The sequence below is a fragment of the Dromiciops gliroides genome, chromosome 2 (assembly GCF_019393635.1).
Source record: "Dromiciops gliroides isolate mDroGli1 chromosome 2, mDroGli1.pri, whole genome shotgun sequence".
Taxonomy (NCBI): domain Eukaryota; kingdom Metazoa; phylum Chordata; class Mammalia; order Microbiotheria; family Microbiotheriidae; genus Dromiciops; species Dromiciops gliroides.
This window is the reverse complement of record NC_057862.1, coordinates 176,996,004-177,015,457: the sequence shown is the minus strand read 5'-3', so window position 1 is coordinate 177,015,457 and position 19,454 is coordinate 176,996,004. Positions and strand designations below refer to the sequence as shown.

Sequence of the window (19,454 nt, the reverse complement as noted above, 5' to 3'; positions counted from 1 at the left end):
AAAGCCAGGACTCAGAGCAAATAGATGGAAGGCTTAGGAGAAAACAACAAAATCCAGAATGGAAGTAAGATAGGTTTTTTTCCCCATTAAGGAAAGAGCATTCCACTGGGCACAGCAGAAATGATCAGAAGAGTTGGAGTGAGATATAGATAGCAGACCGTTGAGGAGGAAGATGGGAATGATAACTGGAAGTAGGAGTTTGGGTATAGTAGACTCCCAAATAGCTAGTAATTAAGCAATACAAAGACAGAGGGAAAGTGGTGGAGGGAGGGTGGCAGGAGTTTTCTAGCTGTAGAGGTGGTACTGAGTGACAGTCCTGTGACTTAGATACAGTACTTATAGTAGATATCTGGGTTTAGGTACCATAGCTACAGTGATTCTTTTCCAGAATGGATTTTAATAATATTTAATTGTAGAATTCAGTTGCTATACATTTTACCCCTTCATTAAAAGAATTCCCTATCTATATGGAATTTATTCTTGTAGATTAAAATATTAATACTAATTCAATGATTCTGCAAGGTAGATAACAAAAAGCATTTTTTTTTCAGTTAAAGGAAAATTGAAAGAACAATGGGAGATTACATTTTTAGTTATTTAAGGTTTAGAAAACGCCTTAGCTATATTGCCTTATTTAATTTATGTAACAATGATATGTTAGTGGAAGGAGGCAAGGAAAGGGGAATGCAGATATTTAGAAAAATTAGAAATCTGAGTTAGAAGGATTTCTAAATCCATTTAGTCCTACCTGTACCTGAAAAAGAATCCTCTCAAGACATTCCTAACAAATGTTAATCTATCATTCACTTGCAACCCTCTAGAGATGTAGAACTTACAATTTTGAGGTGTAGCTATCCATTTCTGGTTAACTTTTTCTTAGATCCAGCCAAAATTTGCCCATGCAAAGACTTCCTCTGTTATCCCTGGTTCTGCCCTCCTAGCTAAGAAAAATGAGTCTAATTCTTCTTGCACATAATAGTCCTTCAAATACTTTTAGACATATGTCATGTCCTACTTGTTCTCTTCTTCCTTAAACTGATCCTCATATGACGAAGTCCAAAAGTTAATTTTAGTTCAGTAAACACCTATGAAGTGCCTGTTATGTGCTTGGTGCTGGGGATACCAAGACAAAAAGAAGTCCTTGACCTTGGGAAACTTATGTGCTACCCCGGGGTTGGAGGAAGGGGAGGCTGCACCATCCTGGATGGTTTTCCTGGGTGTTCTTCTTTTTGTTGGTGTCCTAAAAGGTGGCAGCTGAAACTACACATAGGCATGGTCCACCCCAAGGTTGGGACTGCCCCGTTTCTTGTCTTGGACACTGCCTTTCTTAATGTAGTTTAAGAGAACACTGGCTTTTTTGGCTATTGTGCCTAAATGACAGTCCACCAAAAACCTCAGATCTTTCTTATGTTAAATATTGTCTGGACAGATTCATTCCTTGATTCCTTCCTTCCTTCCTTCCTTCCTTCCTTCCTTCCTTCCTTCCTTCCTTCCTTCCATCCATCCTTCCTTCCATCCATCCATCCATCCATCCATCCATCCATCCATCCATCCATCCATCCATCCATCCATCCATCCATCCATCCATCCATCCATCCATCCATCCATCCATCTATCTATCTATCTATCTGAACTTCCCAAAATGGGGGGAAGAACCAACCTACCAACCTACCTACCTACATGTGTGTGTGTGTGTGTGTGTGTATAGGGTTCCCCCCCACACACACACCATTTGGGAAGCTCATTTAAAAATTGCTAATAAAGCAAAACAATTAGATTCTTTCTCTCAATTTGGCCCAGCTTCCAGCCAAAAGAAAGCTTGGTACACACAGGGTTTAAACCCTGATTCTTTCTGTATCTCTGTATACTATTACCCAAACATTGTTCCTCCCTGCTGTAAGTCAAGTGAAAAGAACAAACATTTATTAGGTAGCTACCATGTGCCAGGCATTGTGCTAAGTGCTGAGATAGAAAGAAAAACAAAATATGGTCCTTGCCCTCAGAAAGCTCACAATCTTATGGGATTATACAAAAATCAGCAGCCATTAGATTGATATTTATCTAGCTGGCAAAAGAATTCAAAGTAAACAGACACTAGAAAAGTGATTTTACAAAACAGAATAAGCTTTGGTACAAGCTTTTTGCCCCAGACTATTGCAATGACCTCCTGTTTGGTCTCCCTGCTAAGTCTCTTTCCATTACAATTCATCCTCCATATAACTGCCAAAACAATTTTCCTTGAATCCACAGCCTATATCTGACCAGTTCATTCCCCTACATAATAAACTCCAGTTGCTCCATATTACACCTAGGATAAAATATAATCTGCTTGGTTTTTAAAGCCTTTCACAACTTGACCCCAAACTATCTTTCCAGGCTCACTATATACTACTCCCATTATAAAATCTTTGTTCCTCACATACAAAACTTTCTCCCATCTCCATTACTGGCCATTATCTTATGCCTAGAATAAGCTCTCTCCACATATCCCTCTCACAGAAGGGATTCCCCACCCCACAGATGGCTCAATACTTCTATACAAAGTCTTTCCTGAAGGGTCAGCTAGGTGGCACAGTGGATAGAGGACTGGTCCTGGATTCAGGAGGACCTGAGTTCAAATCCGGCCTCAGATACTTGACACTTACTAGCTGTGTGACCCTGGGCAAATCACTTAACCCTCATTGCCCCCACCCCAAACAAAAAAACCCCACCAAAACAAAAGAAAGTTTTTCCTGAACTCATCAACTGCAAGTGTGCTCCCTCCTCATCTTGAATTTATTTTTTTATACTTATATGCCAACATGCTGTCCCCTTCAATAGAATGTAAATTTCTTAAAGGTAGGGACTGATTCATTCTTTGTATTTGTATCTTTCACACCCAGGAAAGTGCCTGACATATAGTGGTAGGTGCTTAGAGATTAATTGCTGTATGAAATAATGTAGAGAAAGTACTTTTAAAACACTATATAAATGTAAGCTTTTAGTATTACTATTTTGTTACACAGTTACAATTGCCTTTTGATTTTTCCCATTCAAATTAGATTCTGGTTTATATGTAATCACAAATTCTGGCAAAGTCAGAATGTCACAGATATACAAGCGTCTAAGTACCCTTCTCCCACACAATTAACAGAATTTAATTTGTATCTGTGAAAAATGCCCCCGCTTTCTATCTTCTACTTCCTAGTTTGATATCAATTACATGAACTTGGAAATCATATTTTGGATGTGTTTACACAAAGAGTTGAGTTATGGTATTAGAAAAGTCAAAGTGTGAATGAAATGGAAGTGGAGCAATAAATTGAAAGCCCGTGTAAAAAAATTCACTTTGGTAATTTCTGAAAGGTTTTCGATAAACATCTTACCTACCTATGGAATGATTTTATAGACCAATCTAGAGCAGATGGCCTCTGCTGTATCACAATTTCAAACAAAATAGGTGTCCCCAAGTTGCTGGTTTGGTCGGCAGTGTGAAGTTCCTGCTGAGCCTGCCTTTGTGTCTCCTGTTGTCCCAATTTTGACATATTAAGTTCCCTGTAGCAGATGCCACCTCCAATACATACCATCCTAAGAAATAATTTCCCATGAGTTTGTATTTCCTTGGGCTTTGAGAATATTTTTTCCATACTTTCTCTGCCCTTGTCTGGATCAAACACCATGACAGCTACAAAAAAGAGGATCTGATTCTGGTCAGATATTTCCAAATAACATGTGCTGTCCAGCAGAGCTTATATCAGGGCTCCTAAGAACTGTCTGGATTGTTTGCTAGTGTAAAGATATCAATATTATTCTGTCCCTTTTAAATGTCTTTAAAGAGTCTTCCACAATTAATAGTACTCTAGGGTCTTGTATGCTGCCCAGAGCCCACAACTGTGGGTTACACATAATAAGTGAATAACATAAATTTACATAGATTGGGGGTGGGGGGAGAACAATACTAGATAAAGAGTACAGAACTATGATGGAGAATAGTAAGTCTCAAACAGCCCTTAGGTCACTAGGGAGATGAAAAGGGGGAAAAAAAGCTCTCCCCAAAATTAGATGGACAAATAAATTAAGAAGTATTTATTAAGCACTTACTATGTACCATGCATCAAGTTTTTTAGTAAGACAATACCCTATTTTTATTAATAGAAGTTTATCCATATGATAAATCAAAGTAAAGCCACTATCAAGTCAAAGTATAAACCACAGTATGGTTAATGATATGCATATTAAGACAATATTACCTATGCTTGCACACAGTAGGTGCTCAATAAGTTGGCAGACTGATTTACCGTAGACTTAGAAAGCTACAAAGCCTTGTGGAAAATCTGGAAAATCCTCACAGATCAGAAATTTTGCATTAAAATCACCACATTAAATTGAAAGAAATGCCATTTAAAACTAAATCATTTATATGATTTCTAAGCATCAATCTTATAAGAGTCTAACCTTCACATTACATAAAGCAGAACATTTAATTTTCAACTTATAGTAGTAAACCAATTTTACTCTTCAGGCAAAATCAGAAAACAAAAAAAGAAAATCTATTGAAGCATGTATTAAGAAAGTTTGTTTTTAAGACAAAATTTGAAAAGCAAGAGTCAATCATTCACATATTAAAATTATACATCTTCCGTTTCCTTCATTCTCCAGTTGCTTCAAGTATAATAAACAATTCCAAAGGAAACAGTTGTTAATTTGCCTACCTAAAGAATGTATTTATCTTTAAAACTCCATTTTTCTCAAAGTATATAAGCATTCCCAGAAGTCTAACTCAAAAACTTCTAGACTTAGAAAAAGGCTTTGAGGGTCAGCTAGGTGGCGCAGTGGATAGAGCACTGGCCCTGGATACAGGAGGACCTGAGCTCAAATCCGGCCCCAAACACTTAACACTTACTAGCTGTGTGACCCTGGGCAAGTCACTTAACCCCAATTGCCCAGAAAAAAAAAAAAGAAAGAAAGAAAAAGGCTTTGTTCATCTCAAAATCTTACTTAACAATCACATACCCACAGTTCATTTTCAGATTGTCAACTCACCAATTTATCTCAGAACTATTCTTTTTTCCTTCAGTTAAATGAAGGTTGGCTAAAATATCAGGCTTTACAGTGTCCTAAAAGGTTTAGTACCATTTAAAGCTATTAAAATTAAAACTATTAAAGCTCCAAACTGCACTAAGATTTTTGGGACATCCTGTATTCTAAATCATATAATAAATATATAATATTTTTAACTAAGACAACTATGTACTTGACAAAGAGACTATTATTTTTCTGAAAAATAAAAATAACAATAATAATTTGTAAATAAAATTAAGATTATGCTGTTATTCTTTTCTGTTATAGCATTGTGAGAGTATTCAGAAAAGATCCGTGTCTACATACTGAAAAAATTGAACTAACTTTCTAAGATAATTTTGCGAAATATTTTCCTAGGCCCCCATTTGCCCCATTGGGCATAATGTCATTTTTATGTTTAATTCATTAAGTTTCCACTATGAATAAGGTCCTCTTTCTGCCAGTAAGTAGGTATGGAAAATTATCTGGTCCATTGAGATGAATTGTTTCCTAGCTGTAAAATGAAGGGGGTTAGACTAGTGATCTCTAAGTCTCTTATGGCTTTAAAATGCTGTGTTTCTCTATGATGCCAAGTTAGTCAAATCCACCTGCCACCCAAATTCTAAATCACTCATAAGTATTATACCACATGGTCATATGTCAAGAACCTAGGGCACCAAATTTAAAGGAAATGTTCACATTATATTTGCATAGAAAATGTACATGTTATAGGCAAATAATTTCCTATTACCTTAATAGTATAAAAAGCATGGAAAAGGATGGAGGCTACCAGTAGGATCCTAGAATTCATAGCTAGAAGTGAACTTGGATTTAATCTTGTCCAATATGATCATACTACAGTGAAGGTAAAGTAAACTTCCTAAGGCTTCACAAGTATATCAAAAAAGGAGGGGTCCAACAAGGAATTTTAGAAGCCACTGAAAATTTCTGCAGATAAATACTTTATCAACTAGTTATCAAGACTTGAAAAACCCTAAAAATGCTTACTTACATAGTTCTTTATTTCTCCTTGTTTCAGTGAATGGGAAGGATTCAACCAACAAAATTCATGACCACAAGATGCAGGATGGTGCTAGCAAAGAGGAAGTCAGCAAAAGCTCGTTCTGGAGAGATGCCCTGGAAATCTCCCTTGTTCTGTGGGTTGATCTGTATCCTCAGACAGACTGTAAAGGAAACAAAATAAAGACATTACTGTCAAAATACACAAAAACAATTGGACCAAATAGAGTTAGGGGTGCATAAGAAAAGTAATGTAGAATTCTGATATTTTCTAATTTAAATCTCCAAAAACAGAGATAGGACAAAGAAAATAAGAAAAATAATCTATATAAAACAAAACCAATGCAGCTAAAATTGAATGAGAAACAGTAAACTAAAGAAAAAAGCTGAAGCAAGTTTTTGACAAAGGTATTATTTCCAAGTACATAAGGAACTGAATCAAATACTTAAGAATAATAGCCATCTGCCAGTTGATAAATGGTCAACACATATAGGCATTTTCACAGAAAGAAATCCAAGCTATCAGCAACCACATGAAAAATGATCCAAATCACTAATATCAGAGAAACACAAATTAAACAACTCTTCAGGCTCTACCTCATAGCCATCAGACTGTCAAAGAGACAAAAAGAAAATGATCGATGTTGGAAGGGCTTAGAACTAAACAAGCACATTAATGAATGGTTTGTGTAGCCATAAAATGATCCAACCGTTCTCAAAAATATAGAATCTTGCCCAGTCGTTAAACTGCGCAAACCCAGGGATACCACGACTAGGCCTATACCCTAAAGAGACCAAAGAAAGAGGAAAAAGCACCTTTATGTACAAAAATATTTATAGCAGCTTTTCTTAGTACAACAAACTGGAAACTAAGAGAGTAGTCATCAGCTGGAGAATGGCCAAACAAAATACAGAATGTAAATGCAATGGAGTATTATTACAACATAAAACATGATGAAATGGATGGTTTCAAACAAACCTGGATGAACTGATGCAGAGTGAAGTGAGCAGACCCAGGAGAATAATTTATACAAGAACAACAACAATGTAAGAAAAAAAATTAGAAAGACTTATGAACTCTGATCATTTCATTAAATGATCAACAACAATTTCAGAAGACCAATGATGAAGCTAGTTACTCAACCTCTTGGCATGGAGGTATAGACTTAGGGTGCAGGCTGAGACATACATTTTTGGACATAACCAATGAAAGAATTGACTGTACAAATTTGGTTCAGTTTTGTTTTAAATGGGTTGGGGAAAGAGGTGAGAGAAAAAATAAAACTTTTATTCCCTGAAAAAAATTAATTTAATTAAAATTTTAACTAAAACTTTAATTTAAAAAAATTTTTAGAGGTATAGTACAGTTGGTAAACATTTGTCTAGAAATCATGAGATCTGAATTCTAGTTCTGTCTCTTTCATTATACTATTTCTGTGATGTTGGCTAAGTTACTCGACCTCTCTGGGCTTCAGTTTCTTCATGTATAGAAATCAGGAGTTTGAACTAAATCTCAAAGGTATTTTCCAGCTCTCTAAGATGACAGCACAAAAAGTCATAGTGAGAACCTGGATTCAAATCCCAGTTCTGCTAATTATATGACTTTAAGCAAGTCACAGCCTCTCTGGGTTTAGTTTAGTTTAATTTAGTAAAATGAGGAGACTAAACTGGACAATTCCTAAAGCCCCGACTAGCTCTAAATCTATAACCCTAAAAATATCAGTGTTCATGAAGCTGAGTCTATGTCCATCTAGCATCCCAAGTCCCTCTCATAAAAGCCAAGCAACCAAATGTTAAGTGGCTGCTTTGTGCCAAGAACTGGGGATACAAAATCAAAATGGAAACAGTTCCTCTGTCCTCAAGGAGGCACATCTATAAATATAAACAAATAAAGAAAGGTAAGGTAATTTCTTAGGAGAGGCACTTAAGTTAGGAGGATCAGAAAAAGACCTCACATAGGAGGCAATACTTAATCTAGGCTTAGGAGGAAAGTAGAGATTCTATAAGGAATAAAGGTAAGGAGGCAGAGCATTCCATTCTTAGGGGATAGCTTGTGACTGAGGGTGGAATTTTGTGTGTGAGGAAGGTTACAAGGAGGACTTCTAAGTGGACTGGGAAGGAAATGACAGTGAAGGAAAAAACTATCTTTTAAAAAACCTACAGTTTAACAGAGACACTTAACTGGAGGTGAGGAAATAATAAGAAAATGGGATCAGATTATCTTCGTGTTAAGGTAAAAGCTAAGCCTCAAAGGATTCCGACAGGTCGAGCTGAATGGGGAAAAGGGAAGAATATCTGAGGCATTTGTGGAGACACAGAAACAGAGAAATAAGGGTCAAGAAAGATAAAGCATTACTGTATAGTTGTCTAGCTGCAACACAGTACACAAACCATAGTATGAGGCTGGAAAGGTAAGCTACAGCTACTTTGTAAAGGAATATATATGCCAGATGTATACATCTTATTCAATAGGCAATGGGAAATCACTTAAGATTTTTAAACAGCAAAGATCACACCTGTGCATAAAATCAACCATGTAAAAAATGGATGAGATGGAGAGAGAATGGAGACAGGGAAACTAATTGGAAGGTAATTACGATTGAAACAATCAGCAAGTATTAAGTGCCTGCTAGGTACAAAGCACTGTGTCAAGCAGTGAGAACACAATGCAAAGGCAAGAAGTAATGATCTCAGAAGGAGATTAAAGTAAGAATTATTTCCAAAACTGAAAAAGGCAAGGCTTTGTCCTTAATTGCAACTATTTCCTGCAAAGTTTAACCAATGTTAGTTAATCAATTACCATCAGCAGGAGGTAAATGAGAACACAAACCACCTTAAGAAGCCAACACTTGAACTACTTGCAGAGAGAGATGACAAGCAAAGGCAACTGCAGCTTAAAATATAAATGTGTATTTGTAGTGTTTTCACTACTGAGGATGATGGCAAAAAATAACCACACTGCCTCATAAAAATAGCAGGATAAAAGTGAAAGTGAAAACAAATCTACAAAAAGACTGGCATGAGACCCAAACAAATCATCAAAAGAACATTCATGGAAGAAACTGGCACGAAGACAACAAACAAATGGAAAATGGAAAATGAATTCATCAGCATTTCTATAACCATCTATTTTCATTGTCAAGGACAATGGGAACCACACTACATTTGGATCCTAACACTTCAGTCCCTGATGTGCTATACAGAGAAGTTGAAATGGCACTTTACAAATATGAATATACTGTGGCATATGAATGTAATAGAGTATTATTGTGCAGTAAGAAGTGATGAATATCAGTTTTTATTCTTTGTTACAAAGGATGGCTCTCTGAAAAGGGGAGGGAGGACATACTTGAAAACAGAGGCAATATAAAAACAAAAAAATATCAATAATTTTTTAAAAAGACAAAATATAAAAGGAATTCAGAGAAACATGGGAAGATCTGTATGAATGTAGAACGAAGTAAGCAGAATCAGGAGTTCAATATACACAATGATTACAGTAATTTAATTACAATATACAAAATATAAATAAAAAAACACTAAATAGAAGTTAAACTCAGTAACTACAACGACCAACTTTGATCCCAGAGCACAGATTATGGAATATTCTTCCCTCCTCTCAGCAGAAGGGTAGGGTCCAATAGGGAAGAATATTACATATACCGTCAGAAGCAACTACTGTATTGGCAGCCTTTGCTAAACTTTTTCTTTGTTGCAAGGAAGGGTGTTGGGGGTGAGGAAGAAGAGGAGGAAGAGTTATATTCAGAAATGACTGGTGCAAAAACAGAATTTATATATTTAAGTTGAGAAAAGTAATGGGACCAGATTTCAAGTACATATTGAAACTGTACAATCTTGAAAGCACTGAGGAATGATCATTGTTCATAAGGTATCAGTAACAGGGTATTTGTTGTCTCCCCCAGTAAACTGTGAGCTCCTTAGAAGTAGGGACTGTCTTTCCCCTTTCTTGGTGCTTATAACTGTGCCTGCCATGTAGTAGGCACTTAATAAATGCTTACTCATGATTGCACATATATAACCTGTATCAGATCACTTGCCGTCCTGGGGAGGGGAGGGAGGGCAAGCAAAAATTTTGGAACTCAAAAATCTTATGAAATTTGAAGGCTGAAAACTATCTTTACATGTAATTGGGAAAAAAATATTCACAATAAATAATTAAATAAAAATGCCTGCTGGCTGGGTTGAAAAAAGGAGACAATGAAAGCAATTAAGACCAGTTGTAAGGCAATTATAATACATAGTTTGGACAAAAGGCGAGAACAATTTGAGTTAGGGTATAAGTGAGTCTAAGTGGCAAGAGATATCAAAGAAGTATCACTGCCAGGAACAAGTAATTGGTTGAATGTGGTGAGTTGAAGGAGGAGTCAAGGATGACTTTTAAGCCTAGGTACCTGGAAGGACAGTGCTAGCAACAGTAAAAATTAGGAAGCTGGGAGAAGGAGCAGAGTCTTCGTGAGGGAAGGAGGTAATATGTTCAGTTCTGGGCAGAATTCATTTTTTGTACTTATATTCCAGCATCTGGCACATAGTAGGCCCTTAATACCTGCTTATTGATATGCTGAGTTTGAAGTCTTCAAGGGACATCTCAGTGGAGATATGTCCAGGATGCACTTGCAGATGTGCAGGAAGCTAAAGGGAGAAACTAGTGCTGTTCATAGGTTTGGGAGTCATTTGCATAGAATTAAAATCATGGGAATAAAAGAGATTATATACCAAGACAAAGTATAGGGAACAAACACAGAAGGTTTTTGACAGGAGAATGATGAACTAGGGAAACACACACACCCCCAACCTATCCGATGAATAGGAGGAGAATAAATAGGGGAAATAAACAGTAGAGCTAAGTGTCACAAAAGCCACAGTGTCACAGTTTCCAGCAAAGGGTTAAATCAAAAGAAAAAGACGGAGCAGATGCAATCTGCAGTAAGAAAGGCTAGAGCCAAAAAGCCGCAGAAGCTTCTGCCGTCATGAGCCTCTGAAGAGAACAAACATGAACATTAAGAGCTTAATCATCTTTCAATATCTGTTGGTTGAACTAAGCTGAAAATTCATCTACGATGATGACCTCCACATACAGCAATTTATCTTGATCCTCAAGGAAAAAGGAACTGTTTTCCTTCCTCAATGAAGTGGGGGCCCTGGACTGCCACATTCTACACTGACTCTTCTGACATCAGCAAAGCATCAAAAGCCTCAGCAACTATGAAAGGCATCAGTCAGGATAAGAGACTCCGATGGAACCGTAAACTCCATGAAGAAGGTATTCTTCTCTCACAGTCTAGACCCTCGCTTCTTAAGCTGTGGGCTGAGACCCCATAGAGAGTCGTGTCCCTGAATGTAGAGGTGGTGAAACACCTGGCAACAGTAAAAGGTTACGTACACCTATTTTATATACCTATATACCCGAGGTCACACAAAAACTCCTCAGGTGAAAAGGGGTCACAAGTGGAGAAAGGTTAAGAAGCCCTGGCCTAGCCAGCAATACATCCATGCCCTCTCATTTCATGCAGACAACACATAATCTCTAGGAAGAGCCTACTCAACACACTAGAGACCTTCCTCTGGTCCTTCTAATAGTACAAGAGTGTCAGGACAACATTCAGCTGTCCATGTCACTGCTACGTGACTCAACCACCCCCTCTTTTATTACTGTCTGAATGATATCTTATTACATTTCTTGTACAACAGAGATCACTGATAACAGAAATCAACCACAACTATCTCCATTGCCCTTTGGTCACTCACAATTTTGTTTCTTTGGAAATAATAATACTTCATGATTTACAGTCATATAGAGTGGCTGGGAAAATAAACATGAATGAAATGAGTTTTTGTGTCAGGAAATAACCTGGGATCACTGAAAAGTGTTGTACAATTTCTCAAATGTAATCCAGCCAACTCTCTTCTTCAATTCTGCACCCAGCTTAATTTAATGCTCATCAGCAATGCTTGTCAAATATACATAGACTGTACTAAGACTAATTAAAAATGCTAATTATATATCACAATCCCAGCAATAAATAAGTCTTTTTCAACCATTTGATATTCCCCGTGGGAATTGCTACCCCCATCATTTGAGTGGCTATGAATCTTACTGAGATGAACCTGTAATAATCATCAAAATGCCATCTACAAATAGAAGCTGCTGGGGGACTTCACTCCCTAAAGAGAATCTCTCTTCTATTTGGATTTTGTGCAGGTCATCCTCCATTTTTACCACATGACAGTGGTAAATAACTCTACTGAGTGTATATACACCTCTATAATTTATGACTTATTTGATATTTAATAAACAGAGGAGTGTTGGATAAATCAAAAGGCACTTACTATGTGCAAAGCACTGTCCTAGGTGCTAAGGGATATGAATAGAAAAGACAAAACATCTAGAAAGTTGAGATTACAAATCAGATGGAAAGGTTTCATGCTTCTTAGGATACAGCAGCAAAGTAGACGACAATAGATCTCCTTTAATATAACTTCCACCAACAAAACCATATCTGTTTCTGATGCTGGACCTGACAGTACAAGCACTTTAATCTCAAGAACTCTCTTTCTGGGTCTGTAGTAGCTGTGACTTCAATGCCTGCAGAAGACTTCCAGGATGACAGCTCTGGGAGCTGGGATAGGAAGGAAAAAGGACCAGTGGTCCAGAGGCTGCTCAAACTCCGAGGGCTCTTGGGCTCACCTGCTCTACCTGGTAACTGGTCAGCAGCTGAGTGTTGGTGGGGGTGAAAAGGGTGGGTCCTTTCTCTACAGCACCTGCTTCCTTCATTAATGGATACAGAAACTGAGCTAGAGTACTGTCAGTAGTTTAGGAAGCACTGCTGTTCCCAAGGCTCTTGTGAACAAGGTCCCAAGGTCTCAGGGTCCTGGGTTGTCTCCAATGAAGACTGATGAAAGGCAGTGGTTGAGGTGCTGGTGGTACTCAGACCTGCCAGGCACAATGCCACCTCTTATCTCTCCTCCAGGGTGTCCTGCTACTTCATATAGACTGGCTTGCCTACCCAGCATTAACTCTGCAGTTATATATATGGGGAATTCATATATTCTCTTATATGTGTGGGAGACAACTGAATGGAGGGCAAGCCTTAAAGGCTACACTTTGCTGACTAAAATGTTTTTTCAAGCAATAATCACAGTAAGACTTTGTATTCTCTGTACCTTTCAGGCAATTAACTGACTGTGAAGATGCAACAGTAGAATACTGTTTATAAAAGACTGTCTGTTCCCTTTCAATTTGATCAAGGATCCCTTAGATACATATATAGAGTATTTTCATAAGGATTTAAGAAACGAGAATGTAAGAATATATCAGTCAGGACTTGACCTTTTTTTTGTCCTGTCTGCCCTTTTCTAGTATTTATAGTGCCTGTGACTTTTTTCATTCTTTTGTCTTCCCCTGAATATACTTAAAAATCAATCTCTCACTGCTTTCAAAATCATGTCAATTCAAGAATGCATATACTCTATGCATCTTCAGTAAGGTCATTGCTTCATCTTCCTTTAAGTGGCATTTTCACCACATCATGAAGGTATGTTTCCCCAAAATATCCTAATGAGGAAAATGACTTAAAAAAGAAAGTTTGCCTAAGGCCAAAAGGACTCTCACTGACAACTAGAAAACAGCAACCTACTAACATGTAACCCAAAAGTCAGGGGACTACAAGGTTTTATAAAAGAAAAAAACGACAAGAGTCTGATACCCACAATCTGACCACACAACTTAATTAATTAATTAATCAATCTCACTTTAGCAATAAAAATCACTGCTGGGCATCACCAATCTCATCAATATCACCAGAAGACATACTGTACCTTCATTCTACAAGAACCTCTACAAAGTTCACAATTCAACAATCCATCCAGCGTTTCAGATTCAAACAGTGTTGCCTAATGGTTCTCATACTCAAAAGTTAGAAAAAAAAGAGAAAAGAATGAGACTACTTGGTCAAGTACAGTGGGTATCCAAACTTGTTTGAACCATGTACCAATATTTAAGTATATTTAAATATTTATGAATATTTATACTTATACCACACTTCACTAATTAACTACATTATAACACTTAAGCAAAAAAATAGAAATTAAAAATGGATGAAATAATATTTGATCCTACAGTTACTCTGATCTGTGGTAAAAAATGGAAGTTTTAGCTGAATCATTTGAGAGTTGAGTGCATGCTACTGAAGCAGCTTTTGAAGGACCGCCCTTTTGGGGAGGAGACCGTGAGGAATGGCCGTGCACCTGCTGCTGCCTGGAGAGCTGTCCAAGCACACCATGTCCGAGGGCACCAACTTCCGGGACAGCAATTTAAAAACTGAGGGTGGAACGGAAGTTGGTCTCTCTCTCTCTGGCGTTTCAGCTTAGCCGTGGTGGCGCATGCTTGGTGTTCGGTGCTGGTTCTCGGCCTGGCAGGCAGTTTGGGGATTCAGAGAGTTTTATAAAGGAATATAGACTAAGCTTAGATCTAAGATTATCCATTTGTATTTCTACTTTCCTATTTCCCTAATCAGTATCACCTTTTGTTGTCTAATTAATTCACTAACAATAAAAACTAATCCCTCACTGATTAAAGCTCAGAGACTTCTTTTTCTTAGTAGTCTGGGAGATATATAAGGGAAAAGTTAGAGGGGGAGTTTAATGCTCATATAGCCAATTTTAAATCTCACAGATCTCTGTACAAGAAAACAGAACCCACAAATGAAATGTGCTTGCCACAGCTCCTTCGGGTATCTGAGTTGGAATAGGTTTCAGCTGCTCTGGACACTGGTGGGAGAGGAAGTAATTAGAGGGGATGGCATTATGTTAAAGACAAGTCGACTGGGAGTAAGGCAAAACATAACCTATCTTCCCACCCTCCAATGCCCCCCTTGTATTATTTCATGGTCCTTATTTGAAGGCCACTACTCTAGAGAAAAGACCAAAGCTATAAAAAATGGCTTCAGACTGCCTTGTTATTATAAGACAGACTTCTTATTAAAAAAATGATAATAAATGTCTGCATCTGTCTTCAAGACCACACTAAAAGGAACCTCTGGACCTAACTTCTTTCATATAAAAAATGAGGGGAATGCATTAGATGACTTCAGAGATCCCCTTTAGCCCTAGATTTATGATACTATATAATAAAACTCAACTGAAAAGTAGAATTCTGGATAAGGAAGAATGTTTAAACTATAAACTCTATCGAGTGCTAAACTAGGTTGCTGTGGAAAAGAAATGGATGCTCTCCTCTAAAGATATCGAAGAATTGGAAAAATACTCATTTGCTCCAAATGGTTTAGCTGCCGTTCTGTCTGGAAGCATGAGAATAAACTACCTCTGAGGTCTCTTCAAACTTAAGCTCCAAGAACAACACTGGACACTGATAATCTGTTGATCGAAAGAAAGAAGTGAATAAACCACATTCCAAAGGAATCATTCTATGAAAATACTCTGCCTCTGACATATTGGGGGTTCAAATAAACCCAGCAGCAAGTATTTATCCATTCTAAAGTAACATTTTTGTCAATAGACCCAAACACACTCTTACCCAGAAGAAAAGTTGCAGACTAATTTCCAAAATATCCATGCTAATCAGTTAATAAAGAACAAGAATACTTGGTGATAATGGGAACACAGAAAATTATACATTCCCTTACATTCAACATATCGCTACCACATCTTCACTACACTTAAAAACATCCAGTGACTTCCCATCAATTATAAAATCAAGCCCAAACTGCCTAGACCCTGGAATAAAGACCTTCAACATCACAGCTCCAATTTCCCTCTCCAATCCTAAATCTTCAAAGCCTCCATTCCAGCCAAATGGATGTACTTTCTCCAAACGTATTTTCTGTGTTTCTACCTGGATTCTCAACCAAGAATGCCCACCTCCCTTCAAACCTGAATCCGGTCTCCTCATTCTTCTACTTCTCCTTAAAGGCTCCCACCCTTTCTAATTTAGGTCCTTTTGACTCTGCTCTATCTCACTTAGAGATTTCCTCCACCCTTGAGGTTTCACCTTATACAACTAATTCCCCAATCTTTATCATCCCTCCCTAGTTTCTCCAAAGAATTCCAATCCTTTCAAACACATGTCTAAAATAGACATCTTCCCCATGCCTTAACCTGTCCTTCAATATTCTTATATTCATGAAACCATCAATTCTCCTAGTCACCAAAGTCAAAGTCAAGCAATCCTTGCTTCTTCCCTACCTCATTTCCTCCTAGACTACTGTAATAATCTAATTGGTCTTCCTGCCCTAAGTTTTCTTGATTCTTTCCTTTTCAAAACGTCTTTTCTCTTTTTAAAACATTTTTCAATTGTTCTGATTTTTTCTCCAAATAACACCAAATAAGACGGGCATTTCCATATATATATAGCTTAACAGAAGACATTTCTACATGAAACTGGATCTCTATTGTATTCTGCCCTTTTAATTATTAAAAAAATACAAGATTTAATTTTCAAAGCTGGACTTATCTGTGAGTCTTTCTGGCTTTACAATTTTTTTCCATGCATTTTTTAAAAATGCCTCAATAACCCTTTTTTTCTTTTTTTGACTATCCTATCCTACCCCTTTTCTTCTCTCCCCTACTCTACCTCTAATTAGAGACAAGAAAAAAAGCCCTTGTACTATATACATAGTGAAATAAAACAAATTTCCATACTGGCCATATCCAAAAACATGTCTTATTCTGTATCTGAGGCCCATTATCTTTGTATCAAAAACAAAAAAGCATATTTCATCACTGGTGCTCTGAATTAATGGTTAGTTATTACACTGATCAGAATTCCTAAGTCTTTCAGAGTTGTCTTTATGTTATTATTAAATAAATCATTCTAGTTCTGCTCACTTCACTCTGCACCAAGTTATACAAGTCTTCCCAGGTTTTCTCAGAAACATGCATTTCATCATCTTATTATTTTTTTCTTCATCTCATTTTTTTTTTGGTGGGGCAATGAGGGTTAAGTGACGTGCCCAGGGTCACACAGCTAGTGTCAAGTGTCTGAGGTCATATTTGAACTCAGGCCCTCCTGAATCCAGGGCCAGTGCTTTATCCACTGTATCACCTAGCTGCCCCATTTCATCATTTCTTATGGTATAGTATTTCATTGCACTCATACCATAATTTGTTCAGTCATTCCCCAGTGATAAGCATTCCCTTAGTTTCTAGTTCTTTGCCACTACAAAAAGAGCTGCAATAAATATTTTTGTACATGAGTCCTTTTCTTCTTTCTTAGATCTCTGTGTTGTAGAGCCTAGAGTGGTATCATTGGGTCAAAAGGTAATGATTTTTTGGATCTGGCCCAGATTGCTTTCCAGGACAAATTCACAGCTACACTAACAGTGAAAACAGTATATCTAATTTCCTGAAGTCCTTCCAACAACTATCATTTTCCTCTTTTTGTGGTCAATTTTGCCAATCTACTTAGGGTACGAGGTGGAACCTCAAAGATGTTTAGTTTGCATTTCTCTATTAGTGATTTGCAGCATTTTTTCATATGGTTGTTTATAGCCTGAATTTCTTCCTTTGACCCTTTATTTACTGGCAAATAACTTTTGTTCTTATGAATTTGTTCCTTCTGATGAGATCTTTTTTAGAGAAATTTACTAAAGATTTTTTTCAAATTACTGGCTTTCTTTCTAATTTTAGATGCATTTCTAATATATTCTCCATACTATTGCCCAAATAATCTTTCTAATACACTGCTATAATCATGTCATTTCACTACTAAAAATCTTCACTAGTTCTCAATTGCCTATTAAATAATATATAAATTCCCAATCTTTTCAAGGCCTGCTACATAACCAGGTCTCATTCCACTTGTCCAATCTTACCTCACAATACTTACTCCTCATCATATTTTTTACAGTTTAACAAAATCAGATTTTTCTTCACTCCTTATTCTTGCTCTATCTTCCACCATCTCTATGCTTTTGCTCCTATATCTCCTAGGTGAAAATGACTACTCTCCTCCATTTCTAAGTCCCTCCATTTCCTCAAGGACCAATTCAAATTTCAATTCTTCAATGAATTCCTTCTTGAATTCTTTTGAACTCATCTCCACCCTGATAAAGAGATCTATCCCCTCCTCTTCCTCCAATTTTCCATAGGACTTTGCCTGTTTCTCTTCTGCCCCATTCTACTTCACATCACAATACTTATACACATAAAATCTTAGATCTAAAGCTAAGAACTCTTCAGAGGCCATCTAATTCAAACTCCATTTTACACATGAGGAAACTGAGGCTGAGGTTAAGTGACTTATCTGAGGTCATATGGTGAATTAGCATCGAGGAAGTCCATTGACTTCCATTCAACCATACCATGCTGCCTCCTGTATTCTGTAGCCCTCCCCACACAATATATACTCCTCCTTGTGTTGCTCTTTTTCAGGTATCCAAATGTTCATGACCCCATCTTGGGGTTTTCTTGACAAGGATACTGGGTGGTTTGCCATTTCCTTCTCTAGTTCATTTTACAAATGAGGAAACAGAGGCAAACAGGGTTCAGTGACTTGCCCAGAATCACACAGCTAAAGTGTCTAGAACCAGATTTGAACTCAGAAGATATGTCTTCCTGACTCCAGGCTCAGCACTCTATCCACTGCGCCACCTAGCTGCCTATATACATTCTTAAATGACTATAAACTTACTGAGGACAAAGTAGGCCATTTTTCATCTCGGAGTCCCTAATGCTTAGAATAAATGTGCTACACATCCGGTAAGGGGTAAGCTACCTAGTGCAATGGATAAAGCACTGGCCCTGGATTCAGGAGGACCTGAATTCAAATCCAGTCTCAGACACTTGACACTAGCTGTGTGACCCTGGACAAGTGACTTAACCCTCATTGCCTGACAAAAAAACAAAAATGAAAAAACGAAAAACATCCTTCAAGAGCCAGCTCAAATCTTACCTCCTCTGTATAAGTTACTTACCCTGACTACAGATCCAGTGATTTCTCACTTCCGAATTCCACCTGTACCCTCTACTTAATATTTATCATCTACTGTTTTTTATTATCCATTTTATTTTTATATTTGTATTGTTTATAAGGAAGCTGTCATTTCCATTTTTATTTCTTCCATGGCACCTTCAAAAAACGGGCATTATTTTAGATGATTTTTTTAAAAAAAGTGTTGGTGGGACAGAGAATTGGAGAAAGGGAAGTATGAGGCTCCAGAGACACTAATCTCCTTATACTTAACAGATTTAAAAAAAAAAATACAAGTGTGATAAAGTCAAAAAGTGCCAGTCTTAAAATGTTCTAAATCACTATTGATTAGAGAAATGCAAATTAAAATAACTCTGAGGTATCACCTGACACCTATCAGATAGGCTAATATGACAAAAAAGGAAAATAATAAATTTTGGAGAAGCTG

General features: G+C 37.2%; 1 protein-coding gene across 1 annotated transcript in view; it reads right to left on the bottom strand.

Annotated features, from left to right (window-relative positions):
• DAD1 (defender against cell death 1) overlaps positions 1–19,454 on the bottom strand; it is a 39,363-nt gene that overhangs the window by 7,439 nt on the left and 12,470 nt on the right. The window contains exon 2 of the mRNA XM_043983388.1: positions 6,053–6,224. Within this exon, the coding sequence (XP_043839323.1) occupies positions 6,094–6,224 (131 nt within the window). The 3' untranslated portion in view covers positions 6,053–6,093. The remainder of the gene's footprint in view (positions 1–6,052; positions 6,225–19,454) is intronic.